General features: G+C 46.8%; 1 protein-coding gene across 1 annotated transcript in view; it reads left to right on the top strand.

Annotated features, from left to right (window-relative positions):
* Window positions 1–22,706, top strand: part of LZTR1 (leucine zipper like transcription regulator 1) — an 84,448-nt gene that overhangs the window by 12,443 nt on the left and 49,299 nt on the right. Inside the window, exons 4-9 of the mRNA XM_029619773.1 lie at window positions 4,109–4,188; window positions 4,747–4,855; window positions 7,185–7,268; window positions 10,140–10,197; window positions 18,193–18,332; window positions 18,500–18,701. Of these exons, the coding sequence (XP_029475633.1) occupies window positions 4,109–4,188; window positions 4,747–4,855; window positions 7,185–7,268; window positions 10,140–10,197; window positions 18,193–18,332; window positions 18,500–18,701 (673 nt within the window). The remainder of the gene's footprint in view (window positions 1–4,108; window positions 4,189–4,746; window positions 4,856–7,184; window positions 7,269–10,139; window positions 10,198–18,192; window positions 18,333–18,499; window positions 18,702–22,706) is intronic.

The following is a 22,706-nucleotide window of genomic DNA, read 5'->3' as shown; positions in this document are numbered from 1 at the left end:
TGTCAGGAAGTATTTCTTCACGGAGAGGGTGGTGGATGCCTGGAATGCCCTTCCGGAGGAAGTGGTGAAGACCAGAACTGTGAAGGACTTCAAAGGGGCGTGGGATAAACACTGTGGATCCATAAAGTCAAGAGGCCGCCAATGAAGAGTGGGTGACTCGCCAGAATGATGGCTACTGCCTGGAGACAATACCCTTAGTCAATAAACATACACATGGTTACTGTGACTCCAATATCATTCTAAGATTCAACAGCAAGAGGAAATGTGGAAAAAAGGATTTGCACTCACAAAGACGGGAGTAGCTGGCTTGTTACGGCGGTTACTACCCCAAACCAAATATCCAAATTACTACCTCCACCTTCCTCTATTCCTGATGCCTTTCAACTAGCTTGATCACTCCATTCTTATACTTCACTTTCAATGCATATCCAGCATAGTTCTCTGCTTCAACAGCAGGGGAAAAGAAAAACTGTTACTTCACACATCCAGCAGAGCTCTCTGCTTAAACGGCAGGGGAGAAGAAAAAAGGGTTCGCACTCACAAAGCGGGGAGTAGCTGGCTTGTTACGGCGGTTACTACCCCAAACCAAATGTACCTGATACTTCACTCTCGACGCATATCCAGCATGGCTCTCTACTTCAACGGCATGGGAGAAAGACTGATACATCACGAATTTCCAGCATAGCTCTCTGCTTCAATGGCAGGGGAAAAGAAAAACTGATACTTCACGCATATCCAGCATAACTTCAACGGCAGGGGAGAAGAAAAAAGGATTCACACTCACAAAGCGGGGAGTAGCTGGCTTGTCACGGCGGTTACTACCCCAAACCAAATGTGCCTGATACTTCACTTTCGATGCATATCCAGCATAGCTCTCTGCTTAAACGGCAGGGGAGAAGATAAACAACCAATAAGGGCTGTATAACATAATCTGGGTAAAAACAAATAAGCATGGGTGTAGCTTGCTTATTGCGGCGGTTACTACTCCTACTACCTCTAACTAATCAAGCTAGATATTTCACTTGGATGCAGCTCCTCCACCGCTCTCTACATTAATGGCGGGGGTGGAAGGGAATTAGAACCAAGAGCTAAGAGAAACAGATAAGTATGGGAGAAGAAATGAGGGAAGCTTGCTGGGCAGACTGGATGGGCCATTTGGTCTTCTTCTGCCGTCATTTCTATGTTTCTATGTTTCTATATGTTTCTATGGTGGATGTGTATCTTCCTACTGGGGATTGCTTCAAGTTTTTAGAAAGAGAAAGAAGGAAATTTTAATTTGTCCCGCTCTCCTGGGTGATTCCAAATAGTCTCTCCCCAAGTTGAGAGTTCCTGAGGTGATTTCCATGGGCCCTCAAATGAGTGCCTTGGTCCGGTAGCTGGCTTTTCAGTCGGCGTGGACTTAGCTGTTGAAACAGCTGAAAGGCAGTGGGTGCAGGAAGCTGAGCGCAACAATGACAGTAGATGCCCTCTGCCCCCACAACTGGAGACTGTCTCTGTACTCAGCCAGGATGGACTGAGCTCAGGTAAAGTTTAAAACTGAAAAAAAAACAAAAAACCACTGAGAAGGAAGGTTTTCTGTAGGGCTTCCTCCTTCTGGTTTCCGTGTTTGGCGCACCGATCCGACGTGCGTTCCTGCTTCTGTGGGAGTTGGGGAACGTGGGCAGCTGGTGGGTTGAACGGCCCTTTGGCCTAGGCCTTGTTCTCAGGCTCCTTTCTTATTTGCCACAGTGGCATTTGAGCGCTTTATCCCTGCGCATTACTCTGCTCCGATTGTGCAAGTGCGTCCGACTGCGTCCAGATATGCGTCCAATAGTGAGCTGAATTGGACGCCTAGTTGAACATCCAGGTGGTTGGGAGCATCTATCTGTGTGCCTAATTTTGTTCGTGCTTATATCCACACCCTAGCGATGGGGTCTTGGCACCCATCGCTTTTCAGGGTGGAGTGCCTAAATTTTGGTACGTCTAAATTCAGATACCTATATTTTGGGTGATTTCTTAGGCAGCACACATGCTAAATGGATGCCCAAGATAATTTGGACACCTGGATACAGGATGCTGGGCTTGACGGACCCTTGGTCTGGCCCAGCATGGCAATTTCTTATGTTCTTATCAATAACTTTTTTCTTTTTTTTTAATAAAAAAAAATGTGTGTATAATGCTTTTATAAATCTGGGTAATTCATATATGATGCAGTTTATCAGCATGTGAATGAATGGGCTCATGTTTAGAGGGATTTGAGTTTGGTTTTTGTTGTCTATAATGGATTGAGACCACTGAGATAAATAACTATTAAACCACACAAGAACTGTTCCTGAAATCCCACATTCCTGAAGACGAAATAATAAAATTTGATGGTCCACTGAATCAAAAGCAGAAGTAATATCAAGCGAAACCAGAAGAAACTGATGCCCATTATCAAGACTTCGTTTAATGGAGTCAACCAATGAAATAAGAAGTAGTTCAGTAGTGAGACCACGACGGAATCCAAATTGATGAGGACGCAAGACCTCATTCTTCTCCAAGAAATCTGTCAGCTGTTTTAAAACAATCCCTTCAATCACTTTAGCAATAAGAGGAAGTGACGAGATAGGCCTATAATTCATAAGCATTCCTGAGATTCCTTATTCACTACAGGCAATCAGTCAAGCAACCACTCCCACATTTAAAAGCATGCAATAGTATAGCCTGATATCTCACAGAGCACTGTGCCTAGGCTTAATTATTAACCCTACCCTGTTACCTGCTTCAGGGGAGTCAATCTAGAGGTATCTGTAACCGACTGCACCAAGAAATGGAACTCCTTTGCTCTCGATTATCCTGAGTTTACTCTAAATAAGCACAAACACTAAACAACTGAACAAAACATAAAATCCAAAGAGAAAATACATTTCTCTCACCTAAATCTATGGGGCTCCCTGTGTGAGAGAAGGGGTGGAAATGCCCCCCGAAAAAAGCAAGGCAGAGAATGAGCATTTACTCACCGACTGGGATGCCACTTTACCTCTGCCCCCCACTTCTCACTCCATGTCCTATCTGGGTCACCAAATTGTTGTTGGCTGGAAAGAAATGCTTAACACCAATAGCTAAAAGAGAAAAATCTTTATTCAAGGAAATGGGATATCCCAGGAGTGTGCAGGTCACCTGAACAGCCAAGGAACAATGCAGACTCAAAGATTGTAACTAATACAATAGATTAAATAGGTCACCACCTCTCATTTGCACACCAGTGAGTTAGCTACTTAAGTTAACATAACATTTTCCTAATCAGTTGGCATTATAATTTTATTTCATATTTTCTAATAAGGATTCTTGTAAGTCATGATGTTTTTGTAAATTGAGCCCAGAAGGTAGAAATGAAACAGTTCTGACTGTTAATATACTTTTTGACCTTTTACATACTTTTTAACATTTCAGAAGCCTTGGCTATTCCTACAAGTCTGATCAGCAATTATCCTGAAGTATAAAGTCTGAAAAATCAGTGACTCATGATAGATAGGTCCTATGATTTTATTGGGTGTTGGTGGATGCTGGTGTGTCATCCAAAACGTCGTGGTATATGCCCCCTTTGATACGCATGTCATAGGTTTGCCATCACTGGCCTAGCTGGAATTAGCTCTTGATATAAACTGAGGAGGCTTATGAAGCAACTCTTGCGCAGGAACTCCCGCACGTGCTCAGTAGAACTCAAAGCTCTACGAGCTAAGAGACCCGGATCTGTCCGGTGCCACTGGATGACTTCACCCCACATGTAATGGCTAATTCATCCTGCTGTCTAAGGAAAATAACATTTACAGTAAGCAAATTTGCTTTCTGATCTGCTAAAATCAGTAAATTAATTTATGTATAGCTAACATTTGTAACTGGCCCTAGGTATCACACACTGACAGAGTAAGGATTATTTCTGAGGCACTGGAAAATAGTCATTTACTTGGGTCGCACACAGAGTTGTGAAAGAAATGGGATTTCACCCCAGCATCAGAGAAATGTGTGCTACGTAGATGCTTCACACTGTTTTTCTGAAATGTGGAATGTCTTAGAAACAAAATCCTTCTTCATCAGTACTTTAAGATTACAGAGTCGATGGCTTCTTTTTTGCCATGCTTCACAGGGCTATCACCACCGGCACACCACCTGCCCCCAGGTATCACCATTCTGCCGTGGTCTACGGTAGCAGCATGTTCGTGTTTGGTAAGTTAGCCCTCTTCTTTCTGCTTCCACCTTGTAGCTGATCTTTGAACCCGCAGCAGTGTTTGGCTTCCTCAGTCATACTCATATGATATCTGTGAGCTGGATTTAAAGTGACAGAGTGGGGAGAAAATATAGCCCTCATCACTTTATTCACACTAGCTGCACTGAAACTGTATTTAGGATCCTTCCCTTCTATAGTGGTCACCCACAGCTCACTCAGTGCAACCACACCACCCAAAATCTGTTTCCTCTTCCTATTTCTCACATAAGTGGGGTTCTGAGTCAGAAACTTCTGTCTGCTATGGCTGCTGGTATCTGACCTAAACAGCAGCCAGACAGCTTTAACAAAAGAACCACTCCATGTATGGGAATGAGAGTTCTGTCCCTGTACAGTTTACACCAGTATCCCTGGCTCAGCCTTATTTCTTTGTCTCTTGTTTACCTTTTATAGCTGTTTCATTTTTGACTTTTCTCTTTGTGTGTGCTGAGCATATGCAGATAGCGTCCTACATGATTACGTAGATACTGTGTAAATATTGTATTCCTATTTTCCTGCAGGTGGTTACACTGGGGACATTTATTCCAACTCCAACTTGAAGAATAAGAACGACCTATTTGAGTACAGATTTGCAACCGGCCAATGGACAGAGTGGAAGGTGGAGGGCAGGTGAGGGAGGAGGAGTCTGAGCAAGGTGGAGGGCAAGAAATAAAGTTGATGGGGTGTCTGAGGGAGGAAAGGAAGGTGGAGGGCTCATAAGGGAATGGGATATCTGTGGAAGGGACTGTCTAAAGCAGTGGTTCTCAACCTTTTTCCCATCGTGACACACCTGACAGACCACGCTCACATGTGTGACACACTGCTCCTTACAATTCATGGCAGAAATAAAAAATAAAGGCTCAGGATTATTTTTATTGTTAAGAATGACACAAGGGAAAGATACGTATTCTGTCTGAACAGAAACTGCATAAATAGTAAACATTCCACACCAAAACAGCACAAATTTCCAACACTTTAAACAGTAACCACCTTACCTAAGAAAAGGCACCACTGAAAATATTACACCAGGCCTTAAGACACCAATACATCTCCTATTAGGAAAACGGACCAAGTCAGGCTGCTATAGAGTCCTACACAAACTACAGGCCAGCAGAAAACCTCACCTGAATCACATGTGCTGACCCTCACCTAACAAAGAATAAAGAGACCAAAATGCATAACTAGAAGCATGCAGACAAAAACTGAATTGGAAACTGCAACAAGCCAGAGTCTCTGTTTGCAGTGTAATAAAGGAAAAAAGAAACATCACCCATCCTTATAAAACAAATCAAGAAATATAAAATCTATAGCAGTAAAACCATACTAACAAAAAGAACAGATTATTTCAAAACAACTGATAAATGGAATATCCAGTAATTAAAAACTCATATCAAAAATTTCTAGATACCAATAAAATATTTCAAAATAGCAGAAGCAAAGGCCCAATAATGAAAAATGATACAAAAAATGTTTTGCTCTGCATACCTGGGAAGGTTTGATATCCAAGTGCCCTGAGATTGTTTTGAATTAACAGGAGCTTGCAACTTTTTCCTCTCTCTCTCTCACACTGGCTCTCAATTGCTCACATATACACATGCTTTTTCTCTCTCACTTATATAGGCTCTTAATTACACATTTACACACATGCTGTCTGCCTTTTCACACTTACACACCCAGGCTTTCAATCACATACATGCTGTCTTTCTTCTCTCACATACACTCATTCATATGCTTACACACATGTTCTCTCTCTCTCTCATTTACACACAGGCTCTCAATCATATACTCACATGCTCCCTCACCTAAACCAGCTCTGTCACACACAGACACGCATGCTCTCTCTCTTACTTATACACACAGGCTCTTAATCATACGTACACATGATCTCTCTCACACACAAAGGATCTCAATCACACATACATTCACTCACTCTTTTCCCCCCCGCACCCTCCCCCTTGAACTAGCGGCAGCAGCAGCTTCCTCCATTTCCAACCCTAAAGGCAGCAGCAACCATCCTATACTTTCAGCCCTCGCGGAGAAAGGAGTCCCATCGGCTGTGGGGTGTTCCTCGTTTTACTCCGAGCCACGCTGCTCATTCTTCATGCCGTGCCTCTCTTCTCTTTTTCGAGCCGATGCTGCCCGCACTAGCATGGTCTCTTCTTCCCATGCATGCACCTGCTGCTCACCACTTCCTCTTCCGGGCCGCGGGGTGGGGGGACGGGAAGAAGAGAACCTGCCGGTGCCGCTGACTCCAGCTGTCCTGTTGCGTTCCATCCGGGCTATCAGCATTTTAAGCCCGGGCGGAGGACCTATTTCGCTCAGGTAGGGGGGAGCAGCTGGATCAGCTGGGGACCGGGAAGTTTGGCGACACACTGGCTGAGAACTGCTGATCTAGAGGACGGAGATGGAGGGGATGTTTGATAAAGGTGGAGGGCAGATTAGGGATTGGATGTGAGAGATAGGAGAGGAAGATGGTGGGAAGGAAGGAAGAATGGAAGGTTAGAGTGGGTGAAGGAAGGGGATGTCTTGGAGAAGTGCATGCTGGAGTTTGTGTGACATTATCTGAGAGAGGATTGCTAGAGGAGGACAGTTGTGGGGGCTGATATCTGAGAGAGAAAAGGAAGGTGAGGGAGTTCGTGTCTGAGGGAGAAGAGAAAGTTGGAGGCAGGTAAAGAGTGTCTCAGAGGGAGAGGTAGGGGAGAGGGCAGAAGAGTTCAAGCTGGTGTGGGCGAGGAGGTGTTGTGGTGGTGAACTATTTAGCCTTAAGTTTGTCAAATGGTTATTCTTTTATCCCTGCCTTTCTGTACATGGTGATTCCACATGTGATGGAAATGGGCGGTTATTCTCGCTATATACCTGCCGATTCCATGTGTGGCAGAACATTATTCTTTCTCTGCGCCTGCTCCAGATGTAGTTGTACCTGGACAGGTGGGGTATAACCTTTGCTTATCTTCCACAGATTGCCTGTGGCCCGATCTGCGCATGGCGCTACCGTCTATAATGACAAACTCTGGATCTTCGCAGGATATGATGGGAATGCCAGGTACTGTTTGTTATCTCTTCCCTGTTACTTTTCTGCACAGCAAGGCATGGAGTATCATAGAGTTTGCAACCCTCATTAACTCTGGAAGGATCTGCAGACGTACATAAGCTAAAGACAGTGGCAGGAGTAGGAAAACAAATTGTGGATAAAAAAGTAAAATCTCTTCCTAACTTCATGTGATCTATAATTTATTTTTTTTTTTTGCCAACTTTCCTTTATTTGATCCAGCACTTTCTTCTTGCTCCTTTGGGCTTCCAGCTCAGTCAGAAGCAGGGCTGGAAGCCTGGCACCATGAGCTTCATTTGCAATTATCCAGAGATTGTTCCCCTATTTTATGTTTTCAGTCTCCTTTATGGATGAAAGGGCTCCAGTTTGGGGGCTTAATCTCTTCCCTGCTTGCTTTGGGAGGCAAATTTGTTTGTTTAATCTCATTTTGGCTTGGGTACAGTTCATACTGAGGGACTGCAGGTGACACGCTATCTTAAGTAGCATAGCGCAGGAAAGCAATCTCAGTTCAACCATCCCTATCATTAAATGCAATAAATACAACAATACAAGATCTATAAAACAAATTTCAGTAAATCTGAATCAATAAATAGAATAAATATAACAATGCAAAAATCCACAGAACTTTTCCGAAAGGATGGGCTCCACCTTAACCAGAGTGGAACCAGGCTGCTGGTACTAACCTTTAAAAAGGAGATAGCACATCTTTTAAACTAGATAATGGGGAAAGCTCAGAAGCGCATGGTTCGGAATGATGTATCTATGAAGGATACTAAGAGAACAGGGAAATTAGGGCATCCCAGTCGAGAGGTTGCAATAAATGCCAAAGTGGACCAGGTGTCTTTAAGTAAAGAATAGAAAGATTCTGAATTATCCTTATAGGTTGTTAATACAAACAAAAAACATACTTTGAAAAGTCTATATACAAATACTAGAAATCTAAAAAGTAAATGGGAATGTTTAGAGTGGATGAAGAGGTAGATATAATTGGCATCTCAGAGACCTGGTGGAAGGAGGGTAGCCAATGGGACATGGTGATACCAGGGTACAAATTATATTGATGGATAGGTAGCACTATATGTAAGAGGGCATTGAGTCAAACAGGATAAAAGTTCTGCAGGAAACAAAATGCAATGTTGAATCTTTATGGATAGAAAATCCAGGTGAAAAGAGGAATAAAATAGCAATGGGGAGTGTATTACGTCCACCTGGCCAGAATGAGCAAACAGACAATGCAGTGATAAAAGAAGGTCATTAATCAAAAAGATTTTTTTTTTTGACAAAGACTGAACATTTAATAGGAGCAGAGTAAACATTAAGCAGGAAGAGATAGCGGAAGAGTTAGTACTTCTCGGGAAGACCAAGTTTGTGATTCCTCTTTGGTTCTTTCTTGGGTCTCTCCTTGGATCTCTATGTAGACCCCGTTCTAGTATAGACTCAGTGAAGCGCATCTGATCCATGATTGTAGTCTTCCGTCTAGGGATCAGTGGAATAAAGCGCTTCGAGTCTGCACAAAGGGGCAAGCGCCTTTGGCATTGCTGCTGCGTTGATCTGGTCTGTGGAGGCGGGGGAGCTGAAGCGGCGCCGGCGACTCCCTCCTTGATCTGGGGGGGGGGGGGGGGGGCGTGCTCTTAGCGCATCCTAGGCGCTATCCCTCGGTGCTCCGATGGCTCCGAAGATGCGTACAGGTAGGCCGTGCTCCCTCTCCAGTGTCGCCGCCGTGTTGATCTGGTAGGTGGAGGTGGGTGGGCTGTAGGCGGAGGAGCCGAGGTGGCACTGGAGACTTCTCCTCTCTCTCCTCGATCCGGTGGGGGGGGGGGAGCACTCTTAGCGCGTCCTAGGTGCTGCCCCCGGTGCCAGTGGATGGCTTAGAAGATGCGGCCAGATAGGTCGTGCTCCCTCTCCGGCGTCGCCGCCATGTTAATCTTAGCTGCACAGGGCATAGTGGTGATATGTTTAAAAGTGATCTTGGCGAGGATAGAAAATGAGCCATAAGCCCTTACTCAGGTTTTATAGCAAAGTTGCTGGGGAATTGTATAGAAAACATACAAAGTTGAAAGGGCCTTTAGACACAGGGTGGCTTGCTTCGTCCCAGCATGGTAACATAGGGGAAGGGTCAGCCCAACTTCAGACCAGGGTGCCGTACTGGGGAGAAATTTCACTTCCCTGGAATATATCCCGACAGGTCCGAGCTGAGAGGAGGGAGGGTATGTGAAGGGATGTCCCTGTAAACCCTCCTTAACCAATGCTGGACCAGGCATCTAGCATGGTCCACAAAAAAGCTAGAGACATAGGTGAGCGGATCCTGGAGAGCAAGAATAAGTCTGGGCCCAGCTGGGAACAGACTGCCACGGGTTTCCAGAAGAAGGTGAACACTGAAGATGAATTTGAATATTGAATGTAAATGCTGAAAAGTGAATACTGAAGATAAATGCTGAGTGAGAATGTGGCTGAAGATAAGCCACTTGCATAAAGAAAGTTTGCATAAGAAAAGTCAGAATCCAGATTGTCTGGGGAGTTACAGACCGCTTGTGCTATCCCATTGGCACCGTGTGTGTGTGTATGAAGCTTGCCTGCTGCTGCACCTGTTGTGTGGTAGCACTGTCTGTGAAGATATTGTATACTGCTGCTGCCCATGTTTTACCTGTTTTATTGACAACTCCACTTTCCAATACTGTTAGTCCATCATCTTTATGAGTGCTAAAATAAGTATTGAAATTACATCTGTTTCAGTGGTTATAGAAATCCAGAAACTAATATCACTGTTTATGAAGTGGTTGTCCTTGCTAGGAGAATTGAGAGAGGTGACAGCTTGATGGGGTATGGCTTATAGATGTTCTAACTCTCCTCCTCTCTGTGATGCAGGCTCAGTGACATGTGGACTATCAGCCTACAGGACCGGGAGCTGACATGCTGGGAGGAGGTGAGTGCTGCACCTAGTGATGCCACCAGGACAGTTTTTCTGTCTCTGTACTGATTACAGTTTCTGGATTGCTTCTTGTGTCTGTGCTTTTAATCCTCATTTTGCAAGTAGTTCTTACAAAATGCTTCACCCTCATTGCATCTGCTTGGTCCATATTGACTGCAATGATGTTCCTCCGGCACAAAGCGGATCCTGTCCCATATGAGGTATTGTGTGGCTATCTTCAAGGATTCAGGTAACAAACTGCAGGAGTATCTCTATACCAGCTCTGCAGCCCTTAGGATTGCACAGCTCAGAAATTGAGGATCTGCTGTTCTCTTTAGGGTCCCTTCCCTCAGACCTCAGCAGAAGGAGGTTTTGATAGAATAATTTTTTTCTTTATTATTAGGGACCTGATAGTTACAGCAAATCTTTACAGAAAGAAGGGCAACATAGCAAAGGCAGAGTTCTTTGTGTTCTACTTTATATAGTGACAAATCACAAATTTACATGTTAAGCTTTTATATATGGTAACAAGCTAGCAGATTATCTATTGCCATATCCATTGATCTGATTGTGATTAATATGGGTATACTGAAGAGAGTTAATGATTGAGGCATATGGAAGACCATTAATGTTCACAGTAGATGAGATAACAGCATGGTATAAATACAGGTTATGATAGCCTCTGTATCGCTCCATGGTGAGACCGCACCTTGAATACTGTGTACAATTCTGGTCGCCGCATCTCAAAAAAGATATAATTGCAATGGAGAAGGTACAGAGAAGGGCTACCAAAATAAGGGGAATGGAACAGCTCCCCTATGAGGAAAGACTAAAGAGGTTAGGACTCTTCAGCTTGGAGAAGAGATGACTGAGGGGGGATATGATAGAGGTGTTTAAAATCATGAGAGGTCTAGAACGGGTAGATGTGAATCGGTTATTTACTCTTTCGGATAGTAAAAAGGCTAGGGGACACTCCATGAAGTTAGCATGGGGCACATTTAAAACTAATCGGAGAAAGTTCTTTTTTACTCAACGCACAATTAAACTCTGGAATTTGTTGCCAGAGGATGTGGTTAGTGCAGTTAGTATAGCTGTGTTTAAAAAAGATTGGATAAGTTCTTGGAGGAGAAGTCCATTACCTGCTATTAAGTTCACTTAGAGAATAGCCACTGCCATTAGCAATGGTTACATGGAATAGACTTAGTTTTTGGGTACTTGCCAGGTTCTTATGGCCTGGATTGGCCACTGTTGGAAACAGGATGCTGGGCTTGATGGACCCTTGGTCTGACCCAGTATGGCATTTTCTTATGTTCTTAGATGAGATAATAGGATTATGTGGGGAAATAAAATTTGATATATGAATATTGGTGAGGAGTGGGCGAGTGGGATGTATTGATTAGGTAAAGGTCACCTATTGGTATGGGTGATTCCTTTCTGCCAGAATGCAGAGTTTAATATGAATGTTCCACTACTCATTTGTTCCTTTATACATATTAAAAGAAACAATGATAAATTATTTCCCTGTACTTACCCGGATCAGTCCAGACTCCTGGGTTTATTCATCTCTGCCATCAGATGGAGACAGAGAAAAGCCTCGCTGACACACACACACAGTGTAATATGTATGTGTAAGGTGTTTATATTGTACATGTGCATTGTAGTATGAACGTTGTATTGTTGAAAGCATGTGGTATGTGGGGCCCAGCATTTAAAGATATCCAGTTCCCTGTACGTACCAGGATCAGTCCAGGACACCTGGGTTGTGACTCCGCACCAGTAGATGGAGACAGAGCAAGACCTGTCGGGCTCACCCATATATGGTCACTCTCCTGTCACAGCCCCTCAGTCTTACTCTGTCTCCAGTAGATGGTGCAGATTTGGTCACAGCCCTGGTCCCTGGGGGTTTTGGCTGTTCCCTGGGGTTTTTTGGTTTGTTTAGGTTCTTTTTGTTTAGCTTGGATTTGATTGGTGTGTTTTTAAAAAAAAAAAAAAAAGGTTAGGAATTTTTTTCCTCTATTGAAAGGATATATCCCCGCTGGTCCTGCCTCCCAGGGGGGTTTGGAAGGTTCTGAGGGGACCATCCCCCCCTGGTTGAGGCCGCTGCTAGGGTCGAGGACCCGCCTAGAGGAGTAGCAGCGTCGGGGGTGACACCGGGGAGCCCGGTTCACTCACCCCCGCTGGAACAGGAGCCTCAGGACCGTGGACAGCGGCGGTTTTTAAAAAAAAAAGTTTGCCTGTTTTATTTTTGCGCCGCAGCTTCTACTTCGCGCCTGCTCTCCGTTCCTTCAGGGGGGGGCTGTCTTCGTCGCCACCTGCGCCGTTTTTTGGTTTAGTTAAACGGGGCTTTTTCGGATCGGGGCCGCATGCCGAGGGGATCCGTCTGCCGCGCGTGCGGCTCGGCGCGCTCGCGCCTATCCCAGGACAGCGTTTGCGCGGCCTGTGCCGCCGGGGGCGAAGGTCCGTCGGGGGTCAGTCAGGAGGGCCGATCCCGGGCGCCGCGTTCGCCACCTCGCGATTCCACCGCTGCTGACGGCCCAGGGGACCCGTTCCCGCGCATTTTGGCCACAGTCAGGGAAGCCATGCGGGTGGCAGTTGCAAATGGCGGCTTGCCTCCCGCGCTTTCGCCTCAGCAACGTCCCTCGGGGGAAGCCCCTGGGGAGGCCCGGTCCCAAGAGGGGTCCGGATCAGAAGAGGAAACTGCGGGCTCCGGGTCCTCCTGCTCATCCGATTTTGCGCTCCTTTTGCGCAAAATCTTAAAGTATAAATGAAGTAAAAGGAGGCCAAGGAAAGCGAAGGGATCCAGCAGGTCAGCTGGATCCCGGAAGAGGAGATCCTCGGCGGTCCCTGAGGGCGACACAACGCGGCAGAAGCACCCGGTGCGGGGGATGCCACAGATCACGGACTCCGACTCTACTTCCCAGGAGGAAGATGACCTGGCTGCAGAGCCCCCGGGAGGGGGCCGACGATGCGACGGACAAGAGTCCTTCTCAGCCGGGAGCGGGGAAAGGAACGCCGGCCGTCGAGGGTGATGACCCAAAGGTGGTCCGGTTGTTCCGCAGAGAGGAACTAACCCCGCTAATTCCGGCTATCCTCCAGGAGTTGGGGGTGGAGGCGCCGCCGGTGGTGCCCCGGCAGGCAGCAAACATGGATCCGGTACTGCTGGGTCTCACGGGTCCAGCAGTAGCTTTCCCTTTTCTGTTTACGGCTTCGGACATTTTGTTCCGTGAGTGGGACACTCCGGAGTTGGGCCTGAAGGTGAGCAAAGCTATGGATAGGCTCTACCCGTTGCCAGAGGATGCGCTGGAACTTCTCCGACTACCGAAGGTGGATGCGGCGGTGTCCGCCGTGACGAAGAGGTCGACAATTCCTGTTACAGGAGCCACGGCTCTCAAGGATATACAGGACAGGAAGCTGGAGGTACAGCTGAAGAAGATCTTCGAAGTTTCATCATTGGGGGTCCGGGCAGCCATCTGCAGTAACTTCGCTATGAGGGCCAGTTTAAGATGGGCTCAGGTCCTCCAGGCTAATGCAGGCCTCTCGGAAGCGGAGGCCAAGCAAGCAGATCGGCTGGAGGCGGCAATAGCGTATAGTGCAGATGCGCTACACGACCTCCTTCGTATTTCGGCCAGGTCCATGGTCTCGGCAGTGTCGGCCCGTCGGCTCCTCTGGCTCCGGAATTGGGCTGCGGATGGCTCGTCCAAGGCTCACCTCGGGGCTCTGCCGTTTAAAGGTAAATTATTGTTTGGCAAGGAGTTGGACGATTTGATGTTGTCTCTTGGCGAGAATAGAGCTTTCAGGTTGCCTGAGGATAGGGTTAGAGCCCGATCCTCCTTCTCCAACCGTGCCCGTTTCCGTGGTAACAGGAGGTCACGTCCCCAGAGGTCCGCAGGTCCTTCCTATCGTTCCGGTTCCTCACGGTCGTCCTCATGGCCTCAGTCCCTTCGGGGGAAGCGGTTCGGCCGGCAGGGTGGAACCCCGGGGGGCTCGAGCTCCAAGGCCTCCCAACGAAATGCGGCCGGTCCATCCCTCGCTTCAGCTTCAGCCGTTCATTCCAGACGTGGGAGCTCGGCTGCAGTTGTTTGTCAAGGAATGGGCCAAGATAACGTCAGACCAGTGGGTCCTCCCCGTGATAAATCACGGTTACGCGTTAGATTTTGCAAGGATTCCGACAGACAAGTTCCTGGTGTCGCCATGCAAGTGCCCCATAAAGTGCGCAGCGGTACGGGGGACCCTTCAACGCCTGCAGGCCTTGGGGGCGATTTCCCCAGTGCCACTCGAGCAGCGCGGCCAAGGTCGTTATTCCATTTACTTCATTGTGCCAAAGAAGGACGGCACTTCAAGACCAATTCTAGATCTCAAGGGGGTAAACCGATGCCTTCGCATTCCACACTTCAAAATGGAGACAATCCGGTCAGTGATTGCCTCTGTCCGCCCCGGCGAATTCTTGGCTTCATTGGACCTCACAGAAGCGTACCTTCACATCGGCATCCAGCCGTCTTACCACCGGTTCCTCAGGTTCTGTATTCTGGGCAGGCATTATCAGTTCAAAGCTCTTCCCTTCGGGCTGGCCACGGCTCCCAGGACATTCACGAAGGTGATGGTGGTGGTTGCGGCTCACCTCCGAAGAGAGGGGTTCCTGGTACACCCCTACCTGGACGATTGGTTGATTCGGGCCAAGTCTGAGGTCCAGTGTTGACAAGCAGTCAACAGAGTCCTCACGCTCTTGCAGTCCCTGGGTTGGGTTGTCAACCTCAGCAAGAGTCATCTAGCACCCACCCAGTCTCTGGAGTATTTGGGGGCCCTGTTCGACACGAAGAGGGGCAAGGTCTTTCTATCCAAGGACAGAGTCCTCAAGCTGCAGGGTCAGGTGCGCCGCTTGTTGTCTCTTCGGCTTCCCCTGGTATGCGATTATCTGACGGTTTTGGGTTCTATGGCTTCAACGCTAGCTTTGGTCCCCTGGGCTTTTGCTCATCTGCGTCCTTTGCAATCGGCGTTGCTTTCCCGATGGAAGCCAGTGTCCGAGGAGTTTCATCTGCCACTCCCACTCACGGCCCAGGCGAGGGCCAGTCTTCACTGGTGGCTAGAAGCGGACCACTTGACTTGTGGAGTGTCCCTGTTAGTGCCCGACTGGACAGTGGTAACCACAGATGCCAGTCTCTCCGGCTGGGGAGCGGTCTGCCTGGGCAAGTCGGCGCAGGGCAAGTGGCCCTTGGCCCAGGCTCAATGGTCCATCAATCGCCTAGAGACCAGGGCGGTTCGCCTGGCACTACAGTCCTTTCTGCCGCTTGTGCGGGGAAAGGCGGTTCGAGTGTTGTCTGACAACGCCACCACCATGTCTTATATCAACCGTCAGGGGGGGACGAGAAGTCCACTAGTGGCGGAGGAGACGCAGCTCCTGTTAGCCTGGGCGGAGTACAACCTCAGCAACATAGCGGCATCTCACATTGCCGGAGTCGACAATGTTCAGGCGGACTTCCTCAGTCATCATCATCTGGATCCCGGAGAGTGGGAATTGGCGCCGGAGGCGTTTCACCTCATTTGCGAAAAGTGGGGGACGCCACATATGGACCTCATGGCCACATGGGAAAATACAAAGGCGCCCAGGTTTTACAGCCGTCGGAGGGAGAGAGGGGCCGAAGGAGTAGACGCGTTAGTTCTACCCTGGCCGATGGACGTACTGCTGTATGTGTTCCCTCCTTGGCCGATGATCGGCAAGATTCTTCGACGCAAAGAGCTGCATCCGGCAGAAGTGATCTTGGTGGCGCCAGAGTGGCCGCGACGCCCGTGGTTCGCAGATCTCATCCAGTTGTCGGTAGCATCGCCCCTTCGTCTTCAGGGGTTGGCGGGGCTTCTTCGGCAAGGCCCCGTTTGTTTGGAGGATGCGGATCACTTCTGTCTCGCGGTATGGCTTTTGAGAGGCAGCGCTTGAAGAAGAAGGGTTATTCGGATGCGGTAGTTGCCAGGTTATTGCAGGCCAGAAAGCAGTCTACTTCCATGGCGTATGTTCGCGTCTGGGCAGTCTTTGATGACTGGTGTGCGGAGCGCAATGTGGATCCTACCTCGGCTCCCGTATCCGATATCCTGTCGTTCTTGCAGGCTGGTTTGGCTAAAGGTCTTTCATGTAGTTCCCTTCGGGTCCAGGTGGCGGCACTTGGTTGTCTACGTGGCAAGGGGCGAAAGGGCTCCTTGGCACTGCACCCGGACATTGCACGGTTTTTGAAGGGAGCCAAACATCTTCGTCTTCCATTACGTCCTCCATGCCCGGCCTGGAACCTCAATTGGGTACTTTCTGCGTTGTGCCCGGCTCCTTTTGAGCCCTTAAAGCGGGCAACCCTCAAGGATCTCACGTTGAAGACTGCCTTCCTTGTCGCTATTGTCTCAGCGCGCCGTGTTTCGGAGTTACAGGCGCTGTCTTGTAGGGAACCGTTCCTAAGGATCTCAGATTCCGGGGTCTCCTTACGAACAGTCCCTTCCTTCTTACCCAAAGTGGTTTCGGCGTTTCATTTGAATCAGTCCATTGAGCTTCCCGCTTTCGACGTCTGGGATACGTCGCGGTCAAAGATGGCGGGACTTGCGGAGGTTGGATGTTCGGAGGACACTTCTCTGCTATCTGGAAGTTACCAATCCGTTCCGTGTGACGGATCATCTTTTTGTGCTGATCTCAGGTCCAAAGCGTGGGGGCATGGCTTCCCAGACTACAATTGCACGATGGCTCAAGGAGGCCATTGGTTCCGCGTACATAGTACAGGGAAAGCCGGTGCCTCAGGGTCTCAGGGCTCATTCGAACCGGTCGCACGCGGCTTCCTGGGCAGAATCTTCTCAGGTGTCGCCCCAAGAGATTTGCAGGGCGGCTACTTGGAAGTCGTTGCATACTTTTACACGGCATTACCGGCTGGATGTTCAGGACACTGCCGGGGGTTTTGGAGAGAGGGTACTCCGTGCGGGACTCTCTGCTTCCCACCCTCGGTAAGTTGGCTCTGGTACATCCCAGGTGTCCTGGACTGATCCTGGTACGTACAAGGAAAGGAAAATTAGTTTCTTACCTGATAATTTTCGTTCCTGTAGTACCAAGGATCAGTCCAGGATCCCGCCCGTGCTGTTCGGAAGAAACGGAGAGTCCGCTCGTTGGTGTTCAGTATTTCGGTTTTACTGTTCTGCTTTCTCTGTTGAGAGTTTTGTTCCAGTTGGGGGTTATTGCAGTTGCTCCCTGTTGGGGATGGGTCTCTATTTAGTTCCTGTCCTTTGCTACTTTGACATAACGTAAGACTGAGGGGCTGTGACAGGAGAGTGACCATATATGGGTGAGCCCGACAGGTCTTGCTCTGTCTCCATCTACTGGTGCGGAGTCACAACCCAGGTGTCCTGGACTGATCCTTGGTACTACAGGAACGAAAATTATCAGGTAAGAAACTAATTTTCCTTTATCTGTGTCTTCCGGATATTAATTATCCAGTTAACTTAGAATGGGTATTCAGTAGATGGCTATGCTGCTGAATATAATTGGATAAGTGCTTATTAATCGGATAAGTTTTATATCCAGATAACGTTAGACCTGCTAATGAGCTGGTCTTACTTATTTGATTAACTTAACCGGATAAGGCTAAATATAGGCACTTATCTGGTTATGATAACCAGATAAGTTACCCCGCCTTGATCCGCCCCTTGCCCACTCCCAAGATAACCGGCTATCTCCTTAACTGGATGCATACTTATCTGGCTAAATGGCGGCTGCTGAACATAGCCATATATTCAACAACTGTCACTTAGCTGTATAAGTAGCGTTTGAATATCTATCCCATGGTGTATAGCTGTAAAGTATGTGGTATGTACATTTAATGAGTGTTACATGTGTGAAAAGGCTGTGGTTTGTGTGCTACACTTGAGTGTAAAGGACACTGTGTGCGCTACACATGTAAAGGACATTATATGTGTCGCATGTGCAGCTTCCTCTGGTGGTGCCTGTGTTCTGTGCAATGTTGGATGTCAGCAGTTTTTCTGCTCTCCCTACAGATTGAGCAGAGCGGTGAGATCCCTCCATCCTGCTGTAACTTCCCAGTGGCTGTGTGCAGAGATAAAATGTTTGTTTTCTCTGGCCAGAGTGGAGCTAAGATCACCAACAACCTTTTCCAGTTTGAGTTCCAAGAGAAAGTGTAAGTGATGCAGGGGAGGCATGGGTGTATTGCTTCCCCATTTAGAACAGGGTGCCATGTCATTGAGGCATTGCTGAGGAGATTTCATTGATACTCTTATGCTGAGGATATTAGATTTACATAAGGGCACAGCAATCTGAAGATCCTTGTTATGTCTCCTTTTGTAGTTGGACACGCATTCCCACAGAGCACCTACTGCGTGGTTCTCCTCCTCCACCTCAACGCCGGTATGGACACACCATGGTAGCATTTGACCGCCATCTCTATGTGTTTGGAGGTGCGGCAGACAATACGCTACCCAATGAGCTGCACTGCTATGACGTGGACTCTCAGACATGGGAAGTGATCCAGTCTAGCATGGACAGTGAGGTAATGTGGCATCACTGCATTCTCACTGATTTCTTACCTTGTTCCGGTACCACGTCCTCATTGTTTCCTTACTGCATACTTGTCCATCACTGAAGGAGTCGCTAAGTTTTTGTCACTCCAAGACATTATTGGTGCCACTGATCCTCCCCCCTTCTCCCCCACTTTCCTGAGAAGATTGGACAATACTAATGAAATTATTGCAGACCAACTCAAACCTGAATTGAAGTAATTAACGTATTTTTCGCTCCATAAGACACACCTGACCATATGACACACCTAGAATTCAAAGCAGGAAAAATTAAAAAAAAAAAAATAAATGGTGAGCTAAACCGGCTCTGTTCCCAGGCGTCTGTGCGTCTTATGGAGCAAATTAGAGGAGGGCATAAAATGTTTTGGGGTTTTTTGTCCCCATTCCCCATCCCAACCTTTTAAATTTAATTAACTGCAAAACCCCCCCCCCTGGTGTCCAGCGGGTGCCCTGGAGCGATCTCCTGCACTCGGGCCGTCAGCTACCAGTATTCAAAATGGTGCCGATAGCCTTTGCCCTTACTATGTCAAGGGGGCTACCGGTGCCATTGGTCGGCCCCTGTCACATGGTAGGAGCAATGGACGGCCGGCACCATCTTGTGCTCCTACCATGTGACAGGGGCCGACCAATGTCACCGGTAGCCCCCGTGACATAGTAAGGGCAAAGGCTATCGGCGCCATTTTGAATACTGGCAGCCAACAGCCCAAGTGCAGGATATTGCTCCCGGGCCCCCGCTGGACCACCAGGGACTTTTGGCAAGTCTTGGGGGGTCAGGAGGATGTGGGGGTTGTAGTTTTTTTTTGTTTTGTTTTGTTTTTTTAATATTCGCTCCATAAAACGCACAGACATTTCCCCCCCCCCCCCCCCAACTTTTGGGGGAAAAAAATGCGACTTATGGAGCGAAAAATATGGTAATAAAAAATGCAATAAAATATGCTATTCCTCCAGCCAGAACAGTCCAGATGCATAGGTTATGCCTCCCAACTAGCAGATGGAGATAGAGAGTAACAGGATTGCTGACATCACCCCTTTTAGACTCCCATGCTAACTTCAGCCTGCCAATGTTCTCTGTCTCCAGCAGATGGCAGGTAAGATTCCATGTTGTGAACTGAGGCTTGATTAGGCCTGATGAAGTAGAAATTTGGATGGCAGTTTCTGAGGCAAAAGTCTTGTACTCCCTCCAGTGGACTAAGGGGCTTCCAGTTGTTGGAACACTGATTTTCTTGGCTGCAGTTGCTTGAAATACCCCTCTTCCCCCTCCCTGCTCATGGTTTTTTTTTTCTCTCCTCTTCTGCAATCTCTCCTTTCTTTAAAAAAATAAATAAATAAATAAATAAACAACGCTTCCCTCTTTTTCCTCCCTCCTCTTGAGCCCTGTGGCTTTGCCCGGTTCCTGCTTCTTAAAGTTGTGTAAAAAAAAAAAAAATAGCAAAAGGCAGAAGAATGGTTTGCCATCTGAGGAGCTGAGGCAGGAGAGGTAAGGGAGGAAGTAATGATGTCTCTTCAGGAGCTTGCAAAGCACATAGCATGATCCACCCATGCTGCAAACTACTATTGGGCAGTAGGAAAGAGGGCAGCACGCGGAATTGTCTGCCCTGAAAGGACCGCATTGGCGGGGTCATCTACAGGCCATTCCCACTGGTGTGCTTGCTGCTGCAGCGGGAACAGTGGCCATGTTGGAACCACAAGAAGGGAGTAGCTCAGAGCAGAGGCTCCCCTTTGTTCTCCATTACCTTGAATTATGAAATGTGATTAATAAATTTGAATAAAGTAAAGCTTCCTAATCTGGTTTGGGCAGTCTTAGATGTTACAGCAGCCTGGTCTGTGGCTCTTCCTGGAGGAGTGACTCCCATTTCTTCAGCTGAAGATGTGATTCCTTCTTCTTGGGCCTCTAATCCTACAGTTAGTTTGCATCAGGACTTTTTCTGTTGGGCGGAATGCAGCTCTGAGTTGTCCAGTTGTCCACAGTTAATTTTTTCAGGAATACTGGCAGGCTGATGTCACTACTGGAGTATATGAAGGTGACATCAGTGAGTCTGTTGATCTCTGTCTCCATCTGCTAGTTGGCATGCCTAACCCAGTTCTGTGGACTGGCCTGCCTGTCCTAGAGGAAAGAAAATTATCAGGTAAGAAGTAATTTCAACTTCTGTTAAAATACAAATGAGGAAGAGATGACCTTGATGCTGTAAAAGCCAGTAATAAGTACCATCCTTTTCACAGCAAGATTTAAAGTTACAGAATAATTGGACCTTTAAAATACAGACCCTTACCAAACAAGGAATAGAGAAGTCTATAAAGTATAAATAGAAATGTGCCAACAAAAACTGAACTGGAAACTACAGCAAGCTCAACTGCATAGTGCAGTGCAACAATGGAAAACAGAATCATAATCATCATTCCTCACAAAATATCAAACAATAAATTATACAAAAACCATACAAATAAAAAGAATAAATGTCAAAAGAGCCGATGAACATCTAATAATTATAAAAACGCACATAAATGTGTTTATTAGCCAAACAACAATCAAATATTTCAAAATAGCAGACACATGAAATGACACCCCAAAATTTAAAAGGATAACATAAGAAATTGCCATACTGGGTCAGATCAAGAATCCATCAAGCCCAGCATCCTGTTTCCAGCAGTGGCCAATCTAGGCCACAAGTAGCTGGCAAGTACCCAAACACTAAGTAGATCCCATGCCACAGATGCCAGTGGCTGTTCTCTAAGACAACTTGATTAATAGCAGTTAATGGACTCCTCCTCCATGAACATATCTTAACCTTTTTTAAACCCAGCTACACTAACTGCACTAACCACATTCTCAGGCAACAAATTCCAGAGCTTAATTATGCGTTGAGTGAAAAAGAATTGTCTCTGATTAGGTTTAAATGTGCTACTTGCGGTCTCACCATGGAGCGATACAGAGGCATTATGACATTTTCCGTTTTATTCACCATTCCCTTCCTAATAATTCTTAATATTCTGTTTGCTTTTTTGACTGCTGCAGTACACTAAGCTGACAATTTCAGTGTATTATCCACAATGATGCCTAGATCTCTTTCCTGGGTGGTAGCTCCTAATATGGAACCGAACATCGTGTAACTATAGCAAGGGTTATTTTTCCCTATATGCAACTCCTTGCACTTGTCCACATTAAACTTCATCTGTCATTTAGATGCCCAATTTTCCAGTCTCACAAGGTCCTCCTGCAATTTCTCATAATCCACTTGTGATTTAACTACTCTGAATAATTTTGTATCATCTGCAAATTTGGTTATCGCACTCATCGTATTCCTTTCCAGATCATTTATAAATATATTAAAAAGTACCGGCCCAAGTACAGATCCCTGAGGCACTCCACTGTTTACCCTTTTCCACTGAGAAAATTGACCATTTAATCCTACTCTCTGTTTCCTGACTTTTAACCAGTTTGTAATCCACAAAAGGACATTGCCTCCTATCCCATGACTTTTTAGTTTCCTTAGAAGCCTCTCATGAGGGACTTTGTCAAACGCCTTCTGAAAATCCAAATACACTACATCTAATTGCTCACCTTTGTCCACTTGTTTATTATTCCCTTCAAAACAATGAAGCAGATTTATGAGGCAAGACTTGCCTTGGGTAAAGCCATGCTGACTGTGTTCCATTAAACCATTTCTTTCTATATGCTCTGTGATTTTGATCTTTAAAATAGTTTCCACTATTTTTCCTGGCACTGAAGTCAAGCTTACTGATCTATAGTTTCCTGGATTGCCCCTGGAGCCCTTTTTAAATATTGGGTTTTGTTGGCCACCCTCCAGTCTTCAGGTACAATGGATGATTTTAATGATTAGTTACAAATTTTAAAGAATCCTCCCTTTTACCTGAAGTGGTTCCACATTACTTCAGATCAGTGGATCTTAGGAGTCATCAGGGACAGCTGCACTCAGATGCTTTCTGGTTTTTCTTTGTCTATCTGTTCATAAGGGAAA

This window comes from Rhinatrema bivittatum, chromosome 11 (genome assembly GCF_901001135.1).
Source record: "Rhinatrema bivittatum chromosome 11, aRhiBiv1.1, whole genome shotgun sequence".
NCBI lineage: Eukaryota > Metazoa > Chordata > Amphibia > Gymnophiona > Rhinatrematidae > Rhinatrema > Rhinatrema bivittatum.
This window is presented reverse-complemented; position numbering and strand designations above follow the sequence as displayed.